Source organism: Bos indicus, chromosome 16 (assembly GCF_029378745.1).
Source record: "Bos indicus isolate NIAB-ARS_2022 breed Sahiwal x Tharparkar chromosome 16, NIAB-ARS_B.indTharparkar_mat_pri_1.0, whole genome shotgun sequence".
Classification (NCBI taxonomy): domain Eukaryota; kingdom Metazoa; phylum Chordata; class Mammalia; order Artiodactyla; family Bovidae; genus Bos; species Bos indicus.
The window spans coordinates 55,878,185-55,899,053 of NC_091775.1; the positions used below are offsets into that span (position 1 = coordinate 55,878,185).

The 20,869-nt window shown below is 39.1% G+C and overlaps 2 protein-coding genes across 3 annotated transcripts in view; one reads left to right on the forward strand and one right to left on the reverse strand.

The window, feature by feature from the left end:
• The window catches only part of ANKRD45 (ankyrin repeat domain 45), a 51,734-nt gene that overhangs the window by 29,056 nt on the left and 1,809 nt on the right, over positions 1–20,869 (reverse strand). For both annotated transcript variants that reach the window (XM_070768908.1, XM_070768907.1), the window contains exons 2-3: positions 17,847–18,216; positions 7,829–7,996 (exon numbers count right to left, since the gene is read on the reverse strand). In XM_070768908.1, the coding sequence (XP_070625009.1) occupies positions 7,829–7,996; positions 17,847–18,201 (523 nt within the window). In that variant the 5' untranslated portion in view covers positions 18,202–18,216. The remainder of the gene's footprint in view (positions 1–7,828; positions 7,997–17,846; positions 18,217–20,869) is intronic.
• On the forward strand, positions 1,026–2,622 carry TEX50 (testis expressed 50). Its single transcript, XM_019976290.2, has 2 exons — positions 1,026–1,477; positions 2,364–2,622. The coding sequence occupies exons 1-2, from the start codon at positions 1,154–1,156 to the stop codon at positions 2,577–2,579; spliced, it is 540 nt and encodes a 179-aa protein (XP_019831849.2). The 5' UTR covers positions 1,026–1,153; the 3' UTR covers positions 2,580–2,622.

The following is a 20,869-nucleotide window of genomic DNA, read 5'->3' on the forward strand; positions in this document are numbered from 1 at the left end:
GGGATTGGGGGCAGGAGGAGAAGGGGGACAACAGAGGATGAGATGGTTGGATGGCATCACTGACTCAATGGACATGAATTTGAGTAAACTCTGGGAGTTGGTTATGGACAGGGAGGCCTGGTGTGCTGCGATTCATGGGGTCACAAAGAGTGACTGAACTGAACTGATAATCTGTCCTGTAATTTTTTATTTTTCTGTTTTCTGCTTCTACTGCTAGACTTTAAGTTCTTTAAAAGCAGTCCGTCGCACCTTATCACACACCACACTAATCCACCATCTCTTTTTCATACAATCATGCCAAATTCCCCACCCCTCACCCACTACCTGGTAGTTACAACATTGTCACCAAAAAGATATGTCAAAAGGGGGAGTCACTCAGTATTTCCTTGACTAAATGAAGAGAAGGACATTCCTGAATATAATAAAAAACAGAAGCAGAAGCTAGGTTGTATGATATTACCATGATAATGATATTACCATGATATATGACTGTAGCTACTTGGTGCAGTGGTGAAGAATCTGCCTGCCAATGAGTGGGGAAGGAGACTCTAGAGCCACAGGTTTGATCCCTGGATTGGGAAGCTCCCCTGGAGTAGGAAATGGCAATCCACTCCATTATTCTTGCCTGGAAAATTCTACGGACAGAGGAGTCTGGCAGGCTACACTCCATAGCATCGCAAAGAGTCGGACACAACTGACTGCACACACACACACACACGCTTTTAAGTAGATGCTAAAGTACCATACTTCAAAAGGGTTGGAAAGGATACAGGTAAATGGTTTCCATGAAATTCTGTTAATATAATGATGATTTAAATTTATTGGCTATCAAAATATTAGCAAGTCTTCATTTTTTTCAGAAAACTGAAGAAGCTTAAACCATTCTGGCAAAAAAAAAAAAAAAAGCAAGAAAAAAGTATCCCTAAGAAACCCAAAGTGATTGGTTAACCAACATCTTTTAGTCCCAGTGTGGTTCTTTATGACATCACTGAATTTATCCCTGAGTCACCATGGCTGATGATGTTACAATGATCATCAGTGTATATTTTGCTGCCTAGTTATCCTGAGCGCCTTGACTGGAGTACCAGGGCATTTCTGCTCTGTCTCTAAAAAAATTTTTGGCTGTAATTTTTTTTCCATTTGAGAAAGAAAGATGTCTACTCAAGGACTATCCCTGATTTTTACTCTGTTGTTTATCTGCTTTTTCAGGGAGAGCTTCTGCATTTGTGATGGTACTACCTGGACAAAGGTTGGATGGGAGATTTTTCCAGAAGAAATGCATTATTTGAAAGTTAAGACAGCTCCATCTCACTGTCTACCTTACCCTCTGGACAAACTATGCTGCAATTTTGCTAATATGGATGTATTTCATGGTTGTTTAAATCTTATTTATATTTTAATACAAGCTCTCTTTTTAATCCTCTCTGTTTTGTCTGCACATTACCTGTGGATGAAGTGGAAGAAACACACAAAAAAGGTGATGCTAATAGTAATAGTTATAGAATATCAAAGCATTTAAAAGATAAGATTATCATCTTCTCTGGAGAAAGAACTGTGTCTTCTTCTTCATAACTTTCCCCACTCCCACCATTCACCCCAGCATCTATCATACTTTCTTGCACATATCAGGTGTTCAACAAAGGTGTACTGAATTAGGTCTTTAAAATAACCTATTATTTTAGATAGTTTAAAGTTACAAAACACATCAAGAAAGTAATGAGCTACAATGAGTAGAATGTATAGGAAATGCAGTTATCTGTCTGGGCTCTTAGGTAAATCACTGTATCTTTCTCTGCTGTCTGATCAATAAAATGAAGGATGTAGAACAAGAGATCTTGTTAGATCCCTTCCTGGTCTATCTAAGAAAACTAAGTATACTAAAGTTGGTGTGTGTATTTTTTAATGTACTGTAAACTAATTTCTAATTTTAGGATAACTTTCTGGAAAATAACACTCAAACTGATTCCCCACTTTGCCAGTGTTACTATATTTTGAGGCAACAACTATATATTTATAAAATGTCTATGATTTTATCACATTACATCTTAAGGTGATTTAGTAAAGGAAAATAATGTACTACTAATATTCAAATAATTTCTCCCAGCAGAATGCTCTAATAATCATAGAAAGTACTTATTAAATGTTTGCTGAATGGTGATCATGATCACTACAGCCTTACACAAGGGCATATAAAAACGAGCATTTTTTCTGCATTTTTACCTCTCTTCTATAACAATTTCTTCTTTGTATAAATAAGTAAAGTGTGATATTTGGAGCTTAAGCATATATATCCAGAAAACAAATTTAATTTGAACTACAGTAATGAAAAAATTTTGTAATATCATTTGTTTTTCTTCTTTTAGCTAAAGAAACAAGTCTCCTTGGATACACCTGGTAAGGATCTAGAAACCCAGTCTGTCTATGACATTGACCAAATACTCTGCAGACTGGTGGCCACAACATCAATGATGACCAAGTACCTAAATCAGATGTCCCATCACCCTCAGGCTAAGAAAGCCAAGCACCGAAAACTAAAAAGAAAGACAACTGAAGGAGGAGAAGGAGGCAGAGTATATTAGACACATCCATACGCAAATATAACTCAGTCCACTGTGGAAACTACACAAGAAATCTATTGAGGAAAATCATGGAAGGACAAAAGTGATTCTTTGAGATGCTTTGTAATTTTTTGGCTAAACTCTTTACTGAAACTTTCCAACGAAGTCTGTACTGAAAAGTTATTTCTATTCAGCTAAAATAGCATCCATGCTTACTAAAAAGTACTAGGGGAAAGACCATATACAACCACCGCTTCATGTTTAAGTGTTCTGTTCTTTTTAATGTGTTAGATTGCTAATCATTAAGCACACTGTAGAATAGAATCTTGATTTAGTGTTTCAATAAATCTCTGATTTAAGCAATTTTTGTGATTTCTCTTAGTTTCCTGAGCAAATTTTATGGCCACATGGAGATGTTTAATTTCCCATCTCAAATTGTTAAAATAGTATGGATATAATAAGGAACAGATTAATTTCTAAGTATAAATGTTCCCCTTTTCAGTATAATAAATGAAGAATTAAGTATCAATACTTTTTTTTAACTTCAAACTTCTATTGATAAGACACATCAGTTTTTAAAATATTTCACTTTTGTTGATAAGTCACCTCATTTCTTAAAATATGGTTTCTATATTTTTCAAAAAAAAAAACTGAGAGACTGAGACCGACAGATTTTCTTAACAACCTATAAAAGAATCCCAGAAAAACATGACAGATTTATAATATACCTCCCATCAATAAAAGGAAAAAAAAAACTTTAAAAAAATCCTTTGTAAGTAACAGATAATGCTATAGTCTTAACAAATAACAAAGGACTAAGTTCTGCCTTGCATTATTGTGGATTATTAAAAGTTTACTTATAGTTCCACTTTTCAGAATCTGCTCCTTACTTTCACTCTTAACACAACGTTACTCCCATATTTCCATGAATATTTGTTCCATACCTTCAGAGTTCTGATCAACTAATTCTATATATATGTGTGTGTGTACATATATATACATATATATGTATATATATGTATTTCTTTTAATATAGGACCCTTGAACAATTAAAAAGTCTATAAACCTTGAAAACCCAAAGAAATTGATCTCTAATAGTCAAATTTTCAGTAGCATGGAGGAGTCTCTGGGGTAGGGAGTCCTCAACCCTGTGAACCTCTCCAGGTGACTCCTACTCTGATCATTAGAGCAAGAAATGGAAGTGGTTTATATTCTTCTTAAGTCTTAATTAAACAAATGTTTAACTTTATGTTGAGTAGTTAGCATTTTTGACACTCCACAGCTACATTACCATGAATCCTTACAATTTCAACACTGATCTGGAAACAGAACACTAGTTTATAGAATTATAGTCTTATCTTCATTACTAGGAAATGGTAGGTCTAATTCCTCCAAGACTGTAAGTTCAGTTCAGTTCAGTTGCTCAGTCGTGTCCAACTCTTTGCGACCCCATGAACCACAGCATGTCAGGCCTTCCTGTCCATCACCAACTCCTGGAGTCCACCCAAACCCATGTCCATTGTGTCAGTGATGCCATCCAACCATCTTATCCTCTGTCGTCCCCTTCTCCTCCTGCCCTCAATCCTTCCCAGCATCAGGTAAGGACCCAAACTAAACAGATGGACATTAGTGAGAAGGAAACTGAATTTGGGCGGAAAGGGCACACAGTGGTCCTCAGGGCACAGTGTGCTATGTGAGGCAGACTGCAGCCTCCTCGGGGCCCTCCAGGCCCTCCAACCTCAAGCTGGTGAGCTGGGGAGTCCAGGTACAGGCTGAGGGCTGCATCCTGCAGAGCTCCAGAGCCCTCCCCACAGCGCCCACTGGCCAGGCTCAGGCCTTGAAGCAGCTGCTGACTCATCCCTATTTCTCCAACCTAAGGGTGGTGGTCTCCACAGGTCATAGTCCATGGGACCTGGCCCCCATTTGGGCAGACTGAGGGCCAGTTGGTCCTAGGCACCTAGCTCCCACAGTGATGACAGCTGGGTGGGATCTGGGGACCTGGCCCTGAGGGTGCCACCCGCTGAGATCTGACTCCTCAGCTGGACCTGAGCACTGGCAGGAGGACCCAGACTGGGTGCTGGATGAACACTCCTGGGTAGGGTTACTGGCCCATGCAGTGACCCCTCCTCTTAGCCAGGGCCTGGACTTTGGAGGGCAAAAGTTGAGGATCTGGACTTTGGCCTTTCTTGTAGAATAGAGAATAACATTTGCTTTGATAGAGTTTTACCTAGCTGTGACCTGACCTCAAGAACAAAGGATCTGACACCAAGAAGTCTGCAACAACTAACCACGGCCCCTCCTTCGCCTTTCCTATAAAAGGGCTTTGCTGAGAGCTTTCAGGTAGCTCCCGGGTTTTTTAAGGCATGAGCCACCCATCTACTTACATGGCCCTGCATTAAACCTTTCTCTGCTCCAGACTCACGTTTTGGTACTGTTTGGTCTCACTGCATGTTGGGCCCGTGGACTTCCGCTCAGTGACAAAAACCAATGAAATCTACGCTCATAAGCCCCAACTTTCAGAAAAGTTACAGCAAAATTTGTTCCTGGATTGTATTTTTTTAAGTACCATGGGTCATTCTTCAAAACTGGATTTTAAATTATATAATGTGAATTTTGGTAGATTGCCAGTCCAGGTTTGATGCATGAGACAGAGTGCTCAGGGCCGGAGCACTAGGATGACCCTGAGGGATGGGATGGGGAGGAAAGTGGGAGGGGGGTTCAGGATGGGGAACATATGTACACCCATGGCTGATTCATGTCAATGTATGGCAAAAACCACTACAATATTGTAAAGTAATTAGCCTCCAAATAAAATAAATTAATTTTTAAAATAAATAAATAAAAATTATATAATGTGAATTTGGGGCTTCCCAGGTTACCCCACTCCAGTACTCTTGCCTGGAAAATCCCATGGACGGAGGAGCCTGGTGGGCTACAGTTTATGGGGTCGCTAAGAGTCGGACACGACTGAGTGACTTCACTTCCACTTTTTGCTTTCTTGCACTGGAGAAGGAAATGGCAGCCCACTCCGGTGTTCTTGCCTGGGGAATCCCAGGGATGGGGGAGCCTGGTGGGCTGCCATCTATGGGGTCGCACAGAGTCGGACACGACTGAAGTGACTTAGCAGCAGCAGGTGGTGCTAGTAATAAAGAACCCACCTGCCAATTCAGAAGACATAAGAGACATGGGTTCAATCCCTGGGTCAGGAAGATCCCCTGGAGGAGGTCATGGCAACCCACTCCAGTATTCTTGCCTGGAGAATCACAATGACAGAGGAGCCTGGCAGTTACAGTCCACAGGGTGGCAAAGAGTTGGAGACAAGTGAAGCAACTTAGCATGCATGAATGTGAATTTCACCTAGAACTAGTTATTCATGAGGAGATCAATTAAATTTTTTGTTATTTTCTTTTTGCTTATGCATCTGATCATAAAACTGAAGGTAGTTACCCCTCAAAAATATTTAATGCAAGTGGACAATTATATACCAAATAATCTACAAAGTATAACTCATCTTTTTCTTCCCAAATATGTTATCTTCCCTCAATTTCCTTACTTCTATTAATCCTCCCAGTTCCCTTTTTATGTTACTGATAAACAACTCCTTAAGGCTGCCATATGATTCTTCCTAAATATCACTTTAATCCTCTTCCTCTTCTACATAAAATCTTCCAATGGCTCCCAGTGGCTACAAAAATGAAATGTACCTTACCCTGACATTTGGAGGTATAATCTGACTGGAATAATAGCAGCATCATACTTAAAGTGTGATCACCCAACAGGCACTGTGCTAAGACATGGTTTATAGCATCTCATCTCATTCTCACAACTCGCCCAAGAGATAAGGACTATTATGGGCCCCCTTTTCTGGAAATTAAGACTGAAGTATAAAGCATTTAAGTATCTTGCACAAGGTCACATAGGTTTCAAGTAGAGATACCAGTATTTCAACTCAAGCAATTTGATTCAAGAGCCCATGTACTTACTTCTCTTTTAGTAACCTGCCTGTGCTGTAGCCTGCTTGTGTAAATTATATTGACTTGCTCTTCCAGTAAGGCAAGCTCATCACTGTTGCCCCAACACGTCACTTTCAGTCATAAGGTTTTGCTCATACCTTTCTCCCCAGTCTGTGTATACAAATCCCACCATTTCTTCAAGGCCCATCTCAACTCCACCATACTCTGACTTCATGTTCTCTGACCACCCCATAGCATGACCCATCTGCTCTGCCAATTTTAACTCTTAATTATAGTCTTTCTGATATTGTTATTTAACTGTAGGACGCATCAATAGTTTATCACCCCACATATAACAAATGTCCAGAGAGCAGGAACAATCTATGTACCACAACAATGTCATGCTTGTAATCCTAGAAACACAAATGCAGAGAACTACATAAAATGAATGCCATGAACGTTGTTGGTCCTAGTTTTATAACCAATGTTTGTCACATACATAATTACACAGGTGTATCTTCCTGAAATCTCTAAGCTCTATTCTACAGGTTAAGGAAATATTGTAAGAAAAACAGTAAAACTCAAAATAGTACATAGTTTTTTGACCTTTGATTAAAGCACAAAACACATACAGAAAAGTGCAAAATTTACAAGGGTACAGCTCAATGAATTTTCACAAATGAGCACATCATGTTAACAGTCACCAAATTAAGAAAAAAGAGTATTATGCCCCAGAAGTACCCTCCCTCATGCCATAATGAAACCTGCTATTCAGACTTCTAATACCATGGATTAATTTTGCACAGCAAACCATTTTAAATTATTACAACTGTTTCTACTTGGGGAATCAAACATATTCCTCAAGTATGCCGTTCTTTTAAACATAGAAGGAATGGTCCACTCTGCTGAGGTCTCTCAGAAAATGGCCTTGAACCATGTATGTATATTATATATACATTATTATAGAAGATTATTGGAGAAATTGTTAGAAGGTGGTAAATCAACCAGCTTTGAATACAGTTTCTACTAAATACAATGTTTTAGGCCAATAACAAAAAAAAAAAGGCAGATTTGATATATTATCACCAACGGTGACTATGGTTATGTCTACAAATAAAAATCCTAATAAAGTGAATATTTAATTCACTTCATTTAATTTTCATTTAATTCACTTTCATTTAATTCACTTCATTTAATTAGATGAAAATGTTACTCACCTCTTTGCTTTGTTAATGACACAGCCTGTAACTCTGTACTTACAGGAGGGAAACCCAGCAGTGAGGCAGTTTGCTACTACTACCTTGTAAGCTTCCTTACCTGCCCAATCCAGGAACTCAACACACTCAGTCTGGGAATATCGAGCAGCAACATCTCGAGCTCTCTCCTTCCGGAAGTTCAGAGCTTCTATATCAACATCCAGTTCCACCAGTGCTTTCAAAGTTTCCAATCGACCCCAGGCTGCAGCACAGTGTAAGAGTGTGTAACCTAACAAATACAATGAGGATGGTCAGGTCAAAAAGCCTACGTTGTTTCAGGCTCTTCTACAGAGTAGAAGATAATAATGGTAATCAGGTGTTGAACAATTACTACAGGCCAAGTATTATCCTGTCTTCCCTGGTGGCTCAAATGGTAGGGAATCTGCCTGCAATGCAGGAGACCTGGGTTTGATACCTTGATCAGGAAGATCCCCTGGAGAAGGCAATGGCAACCCATTCCAGTATTCTTGACTGGAGATTCCCATGGACAGAGGAGGCTGGCAGGCTACAGTCCATGGGGTCACAAAGAGTCAGACACGACTGAGTGACTTTCACAGGTATTATCCTAAGTGCTTTACATATAATAAGTTCATTTAGTTGGTAAAAAAAAATCCTATGAGGTCACAAATATTATAATCTTCATTTTACAGATAAGGAAACAGAGGTCCAAGAAGTTAAACTTGCCCAAGGCCAGTAAATGATGGACACAAGGAATCAACACAGGCAATCTGAGCTCTTCAACATCTTATTCGGAAGACAGCAATCTCCCTAACAGTCATCTACTGGAACACAATTAGATTTATGACTTTAGTCTAAGAAATTTTCATCAACCTCTAATTACTCCATTATTGTTAACACAACCATACAAATTACAGCTGTGTATGCCTTTGATTCGGAGAAGGCAATGGCACCCCACTCCAGTACTCTTGCCTGGAAAATCCCATGGACGGAGGAGCCTGGTAGGCTGCAGTCCATGGGGTCGCTAAGAGTCGGGCACGACTGAGCGACTGCACTTTCACTTTTCACTTTCATGCAGAAGGAAATGGCAACCCACTCCTGTGTTCTTGCCTGGAGAATCCCAGGGATAGGGGAGCCTGGTGGGCTGCCACCTATGGGGTCGCACAGAGTCGGACACGACTAAAGCGACTTAGCAGTAGCAGTAACATGCCTTTGATTTGGAAATTAATCATTTGAATTAAAACTGAAATTGTGAGCTATCAAATTATAAAGTTATTTCTTAGATTTACTGAGGCAACTACCCCACAAAACTGGGAGCCAAGAAATACCCAGATATCACCTTCCCAAAGATGTATTTCTTCAGCCAAATGGCCCACGGCCCCTGATTTGTTGGGAAAGGGGACACTATTTACGGAAAAGACACCACGATAGCATGAGCAGGAGGCCATTTCAAATGAAATATTCTCGGTCCTTACATTGCTTTTCTCAGGGCTGAAGTTACTATTAAATATAATGTTTTAGGCCAATAGCACACACACAAAAAAAGGCCAGAGGTAACATCTAAAATTTTTCCTATTTTTTAATATAGTTTAAAAATAAGAAAACATGATTTCTAAACAGAGAGAGGCTTTTGCCAAAGAATTTGAAATCTTCATACGTGGTTTTGTTCCCCCTTGTGGGAGATGGTGTGTTTTCTAGAAGGAAACACACGGATCTTTGTACTACATTAATTCCATAGCCTTCCCAGAAGAAGAACATTTAAATAAGATGATTTCAAAAGCATCCAGACAAGAGGGGGGATTTTCCTAAAGTTCTCCCATGATACTGGCAATGAATAATTGAACCCAGAAGCAAGGCATAGAAGGTTACATGTTAGAAATCTCAGCAGGAAGAAAGGGACCATAAATGGAATACCAAAAAATCAGAATTGGTTCCAAGAGAAAAATAATCTCTACATGGAAGACTGCTGCTGCTAAGTCACTACAGTAGTGTCCGACTCTGTGCGATCCCATAGACGGCAGCCCACCAAGCTCTGCCATCCCTGGGATTCTCCAGGCAAGAACACTGGAGTGGCTTGCCATTTCCTTCTCCAATGCGTGAAAGTGAAGTTGCTCAGTCGTGTCCAACTCTTAGCGACCCCATGGACTGCAGCCCACAAGGCTCCTCCGTTCATGGGATTTTCCAGGCAAGAGTACTGGAGTGGGTTGCCATTGCCTTCTCCGACATGGAAGACTGCTGCTGCTGCTGCTGCTAAGTCACTTCAGTTGTGTCCGACTCTGTGAGACCCCAGAGACGGCAGCCCACCAGACTCCCCCATCCCTGGGCTTCTCCAGGCAAGAACACTGGAGTGGGTTGCCATTTCCTTCTCCAATGCATGAAAGTGAAAAGTGAAAGTGAAGTCGCTCCGTCGTGTCCGACTCTTCGAGACTCCATGGACTGCAGCATACCAGGCTCCTCCACCCATGGGATTTTCCAGGCATGAGTACTAAAGTGGGTTGCCATTGCCTTCTCCAACATGGAAGACTGCTGCACTACTGGTTACTAAATAGAGTCAACTGAGCATGCAGTTCACAATAAGGCAAAAGATCAGACAAGAGGAAAAGCAATCTTCTCCTCTATACAGGCACTGTTCTGTGTGCTCCACAATTATCAATTCATTTAATCCTCTCTGCAGTCCTATGATGTACAAAGTAGTATTGTTCTCATTTATAGATTAAAAAAAAAGCACAGAGAGGATAAGAACTTTTCTCAAGGTTGTTTAAATTGAGGAAGGTCATTGATAAGGTCAAAATCCAAAAATTGAGATGATGATAGTCACAAACAAGTAATAGGCCATGGAGCAAAATATTCACTTACCTAAAATATTTTTCACAACCTGCTGGCACCCCACCCCAGTACTCTTGCCTGGAAAATCCCATGGATGGAGGAGCCTGGTGGGCTGTGGTCCATGGGGTCGCAAAGAGTCGGACACAACTGAAGCAACTTAGCAGCAGCAGCAGCCTACCACCAGCAGTACCAGACTCTGAATTCTCCAAATCATAGTTTCATGCCTCTATAATTTTGCATATGCTGGTTTTTTCTGTCTGAGAAATTTTTTTAAGTATAAATTTTATATTTATTTAGCATTAATACCAGTATTTGTAAATTGAGTTCAGAATTAATTTTTTAAATTAGTGAAACTAATACCCATTTTATTTTTTTGTTCACTTTTTTAAATTAATTTATTTTTATTCTTGGCTGCCTTGGGTCTTTGCATGAGCTTTCTCTAGTTGTAGTGAGCAGGGAGTACTCTTGCTATGTGCAGGCTTCTCATTGCAGGGGCTTTTCTTTATTGCAGAGCACAGGCTTTAGGTGCACAGGTTTCAGCAGTTGCGGCTTGTAGGCTCTAGAGTTCAGGCTCAGTAGTTGTGACCCACAGGCTTAGCTACTTCTTGGCATGTGGAACCTTCCCAGACCAGGAATCGAACCATGTCCCCTGCATTGCAAGGCGAATTCTTATCCACTGAGCTACCAAGGAAGTCCAAGACTTATACATTTTAAATACAAAAATATATATACATAAAATATCAGATAAAAGCATAACTATCAAACAAATTTTAAGTATATACTGTCATTCTATTAGCAATATAAACTGTCAGATAAAACTAATAAAAACTAAAGATTAAAAAGCAAATACTATTAAAAATGAAAAACTATAATCATGAAAATCACAAATAAAACATTATTTTATTTTTTAAGTGGGTCAATGGTTTCAACAGGACATTTCTATGCAAATTTTTTCAGCTATTAAAGTTTTTCTCACTCAACATTAGTTTAAAGTAGTTATAAACCAACACCAAACACTTTCCTTCAAATTATCTCATTTCTAATTTTAAAAGACAGAGATATGTCTGAACAGTTTTTTGCTTTTTTAATAGAATTGCAATCTTTCTATTGAGAGTAGGCTGTAATCATTTTCTCCAAAGAAAACACTGATGGCTCATATTTGTCTTTTTTAGTTTCCAAATAAAAAGAGAGAGAGTCCATTTTAGTTTCCTTATCAATTTCAAATCTGTGAGATTCACATTCTACTGGTTTTGGAGGCTTGTGAACTCAAGAATTATTCTTACAATAGAATTTGCAATACCACAATATGGACCATCTACATTTGTAATCTTCAGTTTGTCTTTTTATATACACTGAGCAATTAAATCATTGCAATTTTTCTCAATCCAAAAATGACTCTAATTTCATATGTTTAAAATACCAAATAAAACTATTATAGCTATAAAAAGGCCAGTATTTCATCACCTAAAATACTGGGTAAGTACACCAGGATAGCAAAAATATTTTAACACTAAAATCTGCTATTGCAGTTACTATCTGATACTGCAGCTACTGCCACCTGCCACGCCTTATCCTTCAACTTCCTTTGTCTGATAAACTCTTGGTCATTATTCAAGATTCTATATATTAGACTTCCTTGGTGGTCCAGTGGTTAAGACTCCACACTTCCACTGCAGGGGACACAGGTTCAATCCGTGGTAAGGGAATTAAGATCCCAAGTGCTACGTGGTGCAGCCAAAAAAAAGCTCAACATATTGCCTCTTCTATAAAGCATTCCTTGACCATGTCCAACACTTTCAGGTAAATCTGACTGACCTCTCCTCTGAGCTATCACTGTACCTTGTCTCATCATATACCATCTATTTACACATCTGTTTTCTGCTAACTGGTTGCTGAATTCATTCATCTTTCTATCCCCAGCTCCCAGCTCAAGACCTGGCTATTCCTTCACTTTAACAAATATTTACTGATTGTAGGGAAAGGCAGAGTTTAAAACAGTATTCAGTTTCAATCATGCTTGTTTGAGTGTGGCCAGGTTGAGAAACTAAAGCCTTACCAGAACCAAAGGTGGTTCCATGAGTAACCTACAAACTGCACACAAATGTCCTTGGCTCAAACAGAAAACAAGGCACTTCCCAACAGTCCAGAAGTCAGTAGTACAGAGAGCTTCATCCTCCTTCTTTTGGATCAAAGAGCTAAAACTGTAAGAACTGTTTCACCCTTCTTCCTTCAGATCAAAGAGATGAAATTGTAAGAACTGTTTCATCCTTCCTTTGAATCAAAATTGTCCAATTCTCCAATATTTAAAAGGAAAGGAAATCTTGAATACAAATGTTATCTCTGAGAATCATCCACAAATAAATGGCATACATCTTCTTAAAGAGATATCTACCACAGTTCTTCACCCAAAAGTCCCTTAATTTTAGGCCAATGGCTTCTTTATGTTGCAAAAATCAATAGTGTTCACAGATTCTTAAAAAAAGAAAATTCTATCATTTGTAACAACATGAATGAACCTGAAGGGCATTATGCAAAGTGAAATAAGTCAGAGAGGAAAAGCCAAATACCTCATGGTATCACTTATGTGGGGAAATATAAAATAAAAAATTAAACCCATAGAAACAGAGTAGAAAAGTGGTACCAGGGGCTTGAAGAGTAGGGGAAATAGGGAGAGATTGGAAAAAAAGTAAAAACTTCAGTTAGAAGAGGAAAATATCCCAGGACCTAATATATAACACAATGACTATAGTTAATAACTGTACTATATAATTGAAATTTCCTGAGAATAGAACTCAAATGTTTTGACAAAAAAAAAATCTTTGCACTGATCTGTTCTCCCATGTAAACAAGCTCATGAGAGCTGAATCAATACCAACTAAACAAGAAATTTACTGGTAAACTGTAATGTAATTCATTATTTACACTGGGCGGAAGAAGCACAAGCTGGAATCAAGATTGCCGGGAGAATTATCAATAACCTCAGATAGGCAGGTGACACCACCCTTATAGCAGAAAGTGAAGAGAACTCAAAAGCCTCTTGATGAAAGTGAAAGTGGAGAGTGAAAAAGTTGGCTTAAAGCTCAACATTCAGAAAACGAAGATCATGGCATCTGGTCCCACCAGTTCATGGGAAATAGATGGGGAAACAGTGGAAACAGTGTCAGACTTTACTTTGGGGGGCTCCAAAATCACTGCAGATGGTGACTGCAGCCATGAAATTAAAAGACACTTACTCCTTGGAAGAAAAGTTATGAACAACCTAGATAGCATATTGAAAAGCAGAGACATTACACTAGATAGCATATTGAAAAGCAGCGATATTACTTTGCCAACAAAGGTCTGTCTAGTCAAGGCTATGGTTTTTCCAGTGGTCATGTATGGATGTGAAAGTTGGACTGTGAAGAAAACTGAGCGCTGAAGAATTGAAGCTCTTGAACTGTGGTGTTGGAGAAGACTCTTGAGAGTCCCTTGGACTGCAAGGGGATCCAACCAGTCCATCCTAAAGGAGATCAGTCCTGGGTGTTCATTGGAAGGACTAATGCTAAAGCTGAAACTCCAATACTTTGGCCACCTCATGCGAAGAGTTGACTCATTGGAAAAGACCCTGATGCTGGGAGGGATTGGGGGCAAGAGGAGAAGGGGATGACAGAGGATGAGATGGCTAGATGGCATCACCAACTCAATGGACATGAGTTTGGGTGAATTCCGGGAGTTGGTGATGGACAGGGAGGCCTGGCGTGCTGCGATTCATGGGGTTGCAAAGAGTCGGACATGACTTAGCAACTGATCTGATCTGATTTGAAGATGGTGATTGCAGCCATGAAATTAAAAGACGCTTACTCCTTGGAAGTAAAGTTATGACCAACCTAGACAGCATATTAGAAAGCAGACACATTACTTTGCCCACAAAGATCCGTCTAGTCAAGGCTATAGTTTTTCCAGTAGTCATGTATGGATGTGAGAGTTGGACTATAAAGAAAGCTGAGTGCCGAAGAATTGATGCTTTTGAACTGTGGTGTTGGAGAAGACTCTTGAGAGTCCCTCGGACTGCAAGGAGATCCAACCAGTCTATCCTAAAGGAGATCAGTCCTGGGTGTTCATTGGAAGGACTGATGTTGAAGCTGAAACTCCAGTACTTTGGCCACCTGATGTGAAGAGCTGACTCATTTGAAAAGACTCTGATGCTGGAAAAGACTGAAGGCAGGAGGACAAGGGGACAAGAGAGGATGAGATGGTTGGATGGCATCACAGACTCAATGGACATGAGTCTGGGTAAACTCTGGGAGTTGGTGATGGACAGGGAGGCCTGGCCTGCTGCGGTCCATGGGGTTGCAAAGAGTCAGACATGACTAAGTGAGTGAACTGAACTGAACTGAACTGAAGTAATAATCACCAAGTTGACTGGTACAATTAGGTTAGCCAGTTCATGCAAATATTTCATTACAAAATCATCTTCATTGAAATGGCAAACAGGCTTACAATTTCCCAGAACATCATATATCATCTAAGTCCTGGTTCCTTTTAATTTAGCAATTCTTCTCTCAATTTCTCTGTCTCCTCTGGCATTTTACTATAAGCAGCAAGAAAAAAAGCAGGATGCACCTTCAACTTCTGCTAACTGAGAAGATTTCATGGTAAGCATGAAATCAGAATGAAGATATGGATTATCTTAGAGTACATCATCAAAATCAAAAGACTACACCTATCTTCACACACTGGAAAATATCTAACAAGAGGATGGCAATACCCATATCAGTTAGTCAGAGCACCCTCTCCCTGGAGTGCTGGAGGTACACTATCAGATATTTGATTTAGGGCTCTCATTTTTTTTTATGTAGTACGATTTTTAGATATTACTATTAGTCCCATTTTTATGGATGTAATATTAGATATTACTATTAGTCCCATTTTTATGGATGAAGAAACTGTAGCATGGAAAGGTTATATAACTTGCCCAAGTTAAATAGTTTAAAATTAGATATTAGATAAATTTTGCTATAAGTTTTCCATAGCCTTAAGAAAGGCTTCTTCTGTTCCTATTTACCCAAAAGCTTTCATCATGAATGAATGCTACATTTTCTTCCAAAAGACTTTTCTACATCTATTGAGATGATCAGGTGGTTTTGTTTATATAATCTTTTAGTGTAGTGAATTATACTAGCAGTTTTTCTAATGTTAAAGCCATGCTTGAGGTTTCCCTGGTGGCCCAGTGGTTGAGAATCTGCCTGCCAATGCAGGGGACACAGGTTTGATCCCTACTCCAGGAAGATCCCACATGCTGCGGAGCAACTAAGCCCATGCACCACAACTTCTGAGCCTGCGCTCTAGAGCCCAGGAGCCACAACTACTGAAGCCAGAACACCTAGAGCCTGTCCTCCAAAACAAGAGAACCGCTGCATTGAGAAGCCCATACACCACAGCGAGAGAAGAGCCCCCGCTCTCCACAAGCACTCGAGCAGCAACAAAGACCCAGTGCAGCCAAAATTGATAGATAATTCTTTTTTAAAAAAGCAAATTCTTGCATAAATGGGATAAACCCAAGCTAGTCCAATAAATGCTTCAACACACATTAGATTCAATTTGTTAATATTTTAAGATGCTTGCATCTGTGTTATTAAATGATTGGCCTATAATTTTCCTTTCTAATGCTTGTCCTTAACTAGTTTTGCTATAAAAGTTATCTCATAAAATAAGCAGTTGTCCAACTCTCTTTATATTCTATGGAAACTCTGTATAAGCTAGAGATTATTTCTTCCTTATAAGGGTAGTAAACCATATCTTTTAAAACATTTGAGTTAGGAATTGGAAAGGGTGGGAGAATCAGGCAGATTCTGATTACTTATTCAATTTTTTAAAATAATCATAGATCTAATCAAGTTTCTTTTTTTTTTCTTGACTCAATTTTGATAATATATATTTTATTGAAGAAACTGTCCATTTCATCCATGTTTTCAAATGTATTATCATGAAGTTGTTTATGATATTTTCTAATTATTTTTTAAATCTATTCTTTTCCTGTGTGAATGCTTCATTTTAAAATTCCAAATATTATTTACACTCTCTCCTTCTTATAATATCACATATCAAAAATTATCAATATTATCAAATGTTTTTTCAACTTTTCACTAGACCAGATTTTGGTTTTGTTGATTCTCTTTATTGTGTTTGTTTGTTTGCTGGTTTGTTTTGGCTGCACTGTGCAGCTTACAGATCAGGAATCTCAGTCCACCAGGGATCAAACCTGGCACCCTGCAGTGGAAGGTGGACTCCAAACCACTGGACTGACAGGGAATTCCCTTTCTATTGTTTCTTTATTTTCAATGTCATTATTTTACTCTATTATTTATCTTCTTGTTTCTTTGGATTTTCAGTTGTTATTTTTCTAACTCCTTGAGTTAAATACTTTGCTTTCTAATTTTCAATATTTTTTATTCTAATATATGCATTAAACTAGAATTTTAATTTTAGTTTTATTTCACAGGGTCTGACATAGCAATCCTGTTGCCACCTAAATATTTCATAATTTCTATTATATTTTCTGTCACCGAGACAGAAAGTATAATAATATTTCAACATAATTGAAAGTATGTTCCTGTTTCCAAAATTATAGGGATTTTGAGTTATCTTTTTGTCACTATTTTCTAATTTTATTTTACTGTGGTCAGAGACCACAGACTGCATGCTATAGTTTATTTGATAACTGTTGACACTTCCTTTATGGTCTAACACATGATCAGTTTTTTTAACTGTTCCATGTAAGCATGAAGAAAATGTATATTTGCTATTTGCTAAAGACCACTGTTTCATTTTCTACAATGACCATGTCTTATAGGTCCAATCTGAAAAAAACAGTGACTTAATTTAAAGAGCTAATTGAATAATGAATATAAAAATGAATAAATCTTCTAAGGAAATAGGTAATAAGATTATTGAGCATTTACTATATACCAACTTTATATTATCATACTTAAGCCTCATAACCTACAAGGAAAACCCTATAAAGAAAATACAATCATCCTCATTTAGTAGATGAAACAGAGACACAAAATGATTAGGTAACTTGCCCAAGTCACCCAGTTAATAAATATCAAAGTCTGTATTCTTAATTACTAAGCTATACTATAATAACATGCATATACACACATTCATATATATATACACACACACACACACACACACACACAACATATGCAAAATTTAAAGCAGGGACATCAAATTTATCCAAATTTAAAGATAATACATGGAATCTTTAGGTAGTTATAAGTAATAGTGATGAGAGAAAAAAGACAAAATACCTCTGGTGGTTTTCTCATTCAGATTCACACCATATTTGGCCAAAGCTCTAATCACATCACTTTGCCCAGCCATGCAAGCTGCATACAGCAAATTTCTCCCAACGATGTCTTCCTCCAAGAGTAGCTGCATGGCCTGCTCATGGTGAGAGTTCTCAGGATCCTCAAAAATCTTCTGCAAACCTTCTACATCCCCTGTGAGAGCAGGTGGTAAGAGGGGGTTAATGGTGGCAGTTTCCTCTGCTTCTTTGGATTCTTCTTCTTCTTCACTATCATCTTCTTCTTCCTCTTCTTCTTGTGGTGAGGAAAATATCAATTTTTCTGAACTCTCTGACTCTGGGGGTATTTCTGACTCCATTAACTCCAAAAACACCTGAGATCAAAAAAGAGAAAAAGTAATAGAAACATACTCAAACAAATCAGCATTTGTTTATTTACTTGTTTGATCAGTCAACTGACAATATGAATGGAATGAAAATAGTTGGTTCAAAATAATTATAAAATAAGATACTTCATTCATTCAATCAGTAAAGTTTTTCATGCACCAATAGACTGCCTGAGTACATACTAAAATGCTGAATGTGTGATGCAAACAGTAAATTCAATAGGAACAGGAGAAAAAACATCAATGTGGGTGAGATTCATTAGGAAAAGATTGAAAGAGAATGTTAAAGGGACTCATCTGTTTAAACAAGGATCCATGTTGGGGAGAAGTAATCAATACAGTTGGATCATTGAAGCCAGATTATTAAGACCTTAAAAATTAGGTCACTTTGCCAACAAAGGTCCATATAGTCAAAGCTATGGTTTTTCCAGGAGTCAAGTACAGATGGGAGAGGTGGACCAGAAAGAAGGCTGATGCTTTCCAACTGTGGAACTGAAGAAGACTCTTGAGAGTCCCCTGGACAACAAGGAGATCAAACCAGTTAATCCTAAAGGAAATAGATCCTGAATATACATTGGAAGGACTGATGCTGAACCTGAAGCTCCAACACTTTGGCCACCCTTTGTGAAAAGCCGACTCACTGGAAAAGACCTTGAAGCTGGGAAAGACTGAAGGCAGGAGGAGAAGGGGCAACAGAGGATTAAATGATTGAATGGCATCATCAACTCAACACACATGAGTTTGAGCAACTCCAGGAGATAGTGAAGGACAGGGAAGCCTGGCATGCTGTAGTCCATGGAGTTGCAAAGAGTCGGATACAACTTGGCAACTGAACAACAACAATGTGAAACGAGCAAAACTGTGTGGTAGTTTGAACATTCTTTGGCATTGTCTTTCTTAGGGATTGGAATGAAAACAGACCGCTTCCAGTCCTGTGGCCACTACTGAGTTTTCCAAATTTGCTGGCATATCAAGGCAGGACTTCCACACCATCATCTTTTAGGATCTGAAACAGCTCAGCTGGAATCCCATCACCTCCACTAGCTTTGTTCATAGTAAAGCTTCCTAAGAGCCACCTGACTTCACACTCCAGGATATCTGGCTCTAGGTGAGTGAACACATCATTGTAGTTCTCTGGGTCATGAAGACCTTTTTTGATCACAGATAGTTCTATGTATTCTTGCCACCTCTTCTTAATATCTTCTGCTTCAGTTCAGTTCAGTCACTCAGTCATGTCTGACTCTTTTCGACCCCATGAATCGCAGCACGCCAGGCCTCCCTGTCCATCACCAACTCCCGGAGTTCACTCAAACTCATGTCCACCGAGTCGGTGATACCATCCAGCCATCTCATCCTCTGTAGTCACCTTCTCCTCCTGCCCCCAAACCCTCCCAGCATCAGGGTCTTTTCCAATGAGTCAACTCTTCACATGAGGTGGCCAAAGTACTGGAGTTTCAGCTTTAGCATCAGTCCTTCCAATGAACACCCAGGACTGATCTCCTTTAGGATGGACTGGTTGGACCTCCTTGCAGTCCAAGGGACTCTCAAGAGTCTTCTCCAATACCACAGTTCAAAAGCACCAATTATTCGGCGCTCAGCTTTCTTCACAGTCCAACTCTCACATCCATACATGACCACTGGAAAAACCATAGCCTTGACTAGATGGACCTTTGTTGGCAAAGTAATGTCTCTGCTTTTGAATATGCTGTCTAGGTTGGTCATAACTTTCCTTCCAAGAAGTAAGTGTCTTTTAATTTCATGGCTGCAATCACCATCTGCAGTGATTTTGGAGCCCAAAAAAATAAAGTCTGATACTGTTTCTACTGTTTCCCCATCTATTTCCCATGAAGTGATGGGACCAGATGCCATGATCTTAGTTTTCTGAATATTGAGCTTTAAGCCAACTTCTTCACTCTCCTCTTTCAGTTTCATCAAGAGGCTTTTTAGTTCCTCTTCACTTTCTGCCACAAGGGTGGTGTCATCTGCATATCTGAGGTTATTGATATTTCTCCCAGCAACCTTGATTCCAGCTTGTGCTTCTTCCAGCCCAGCGTTTCTCATGATGTACTCTGCATAGAAGTTAAATAAGCAGGGTTACAATATACAGCCTTGATGTACTCCTTTTCCTATTTGGAACCAGTCTGTTGTTCCATGTCCAGTTCTAACTGTTGCTTTCTGACTTGCATATAGGTTTCTCAAGAGGCAGGTCAGGTGGTCTGGTATTCCCATCTCTTTCAGAATTTTCCAGTTTTTTGTGATCCACACAGTCAAAGGCTTTGGCATAGTCAATAAAACAGAAATAGATGTTTTTCTGGAACTCTCTTGCTTTTTTTTTCTAAAACCAGCTTGAACATCTGGAAGTTCACGTTTCACATATTGCTGAAGACTGGCTTGGAGAATTTTGAGCATTACTTTACTAGCATGTGAGATGAGTGCAATTGTGCAGTAGTTTGAGCATTCTTTGGCTTTGCCTTTCTTTGGGATTGGAATGAAAACTGACCTTTTTCAGTCCTATGGCCACTGCTGAGTTTTCCAAATTTGCTGACATAGCGAGTACAGTGCTTTCACATCATCATCTTTTAGGGTTTCAAATAGCTCAACTGGAATTCCATCACCTCCACTAGCTTTGTTTGTAGTGATG

Coding starts and splice junctions, on each gene's coding strand:
- TEX50 (XM_019976290.2), top strand. CDS start 1,154: ATGTCTACTCAAGGACTATCCCTGATTTTTACTCTGTTGTTTATCTGC. Junction 1,478..2,363: donor GGAAGAAACACACAAAAAAG/GTGATGCTAATA, acceptor TTCTTCTTTTAG/CTAAAGAAACAAGTCTCCTT.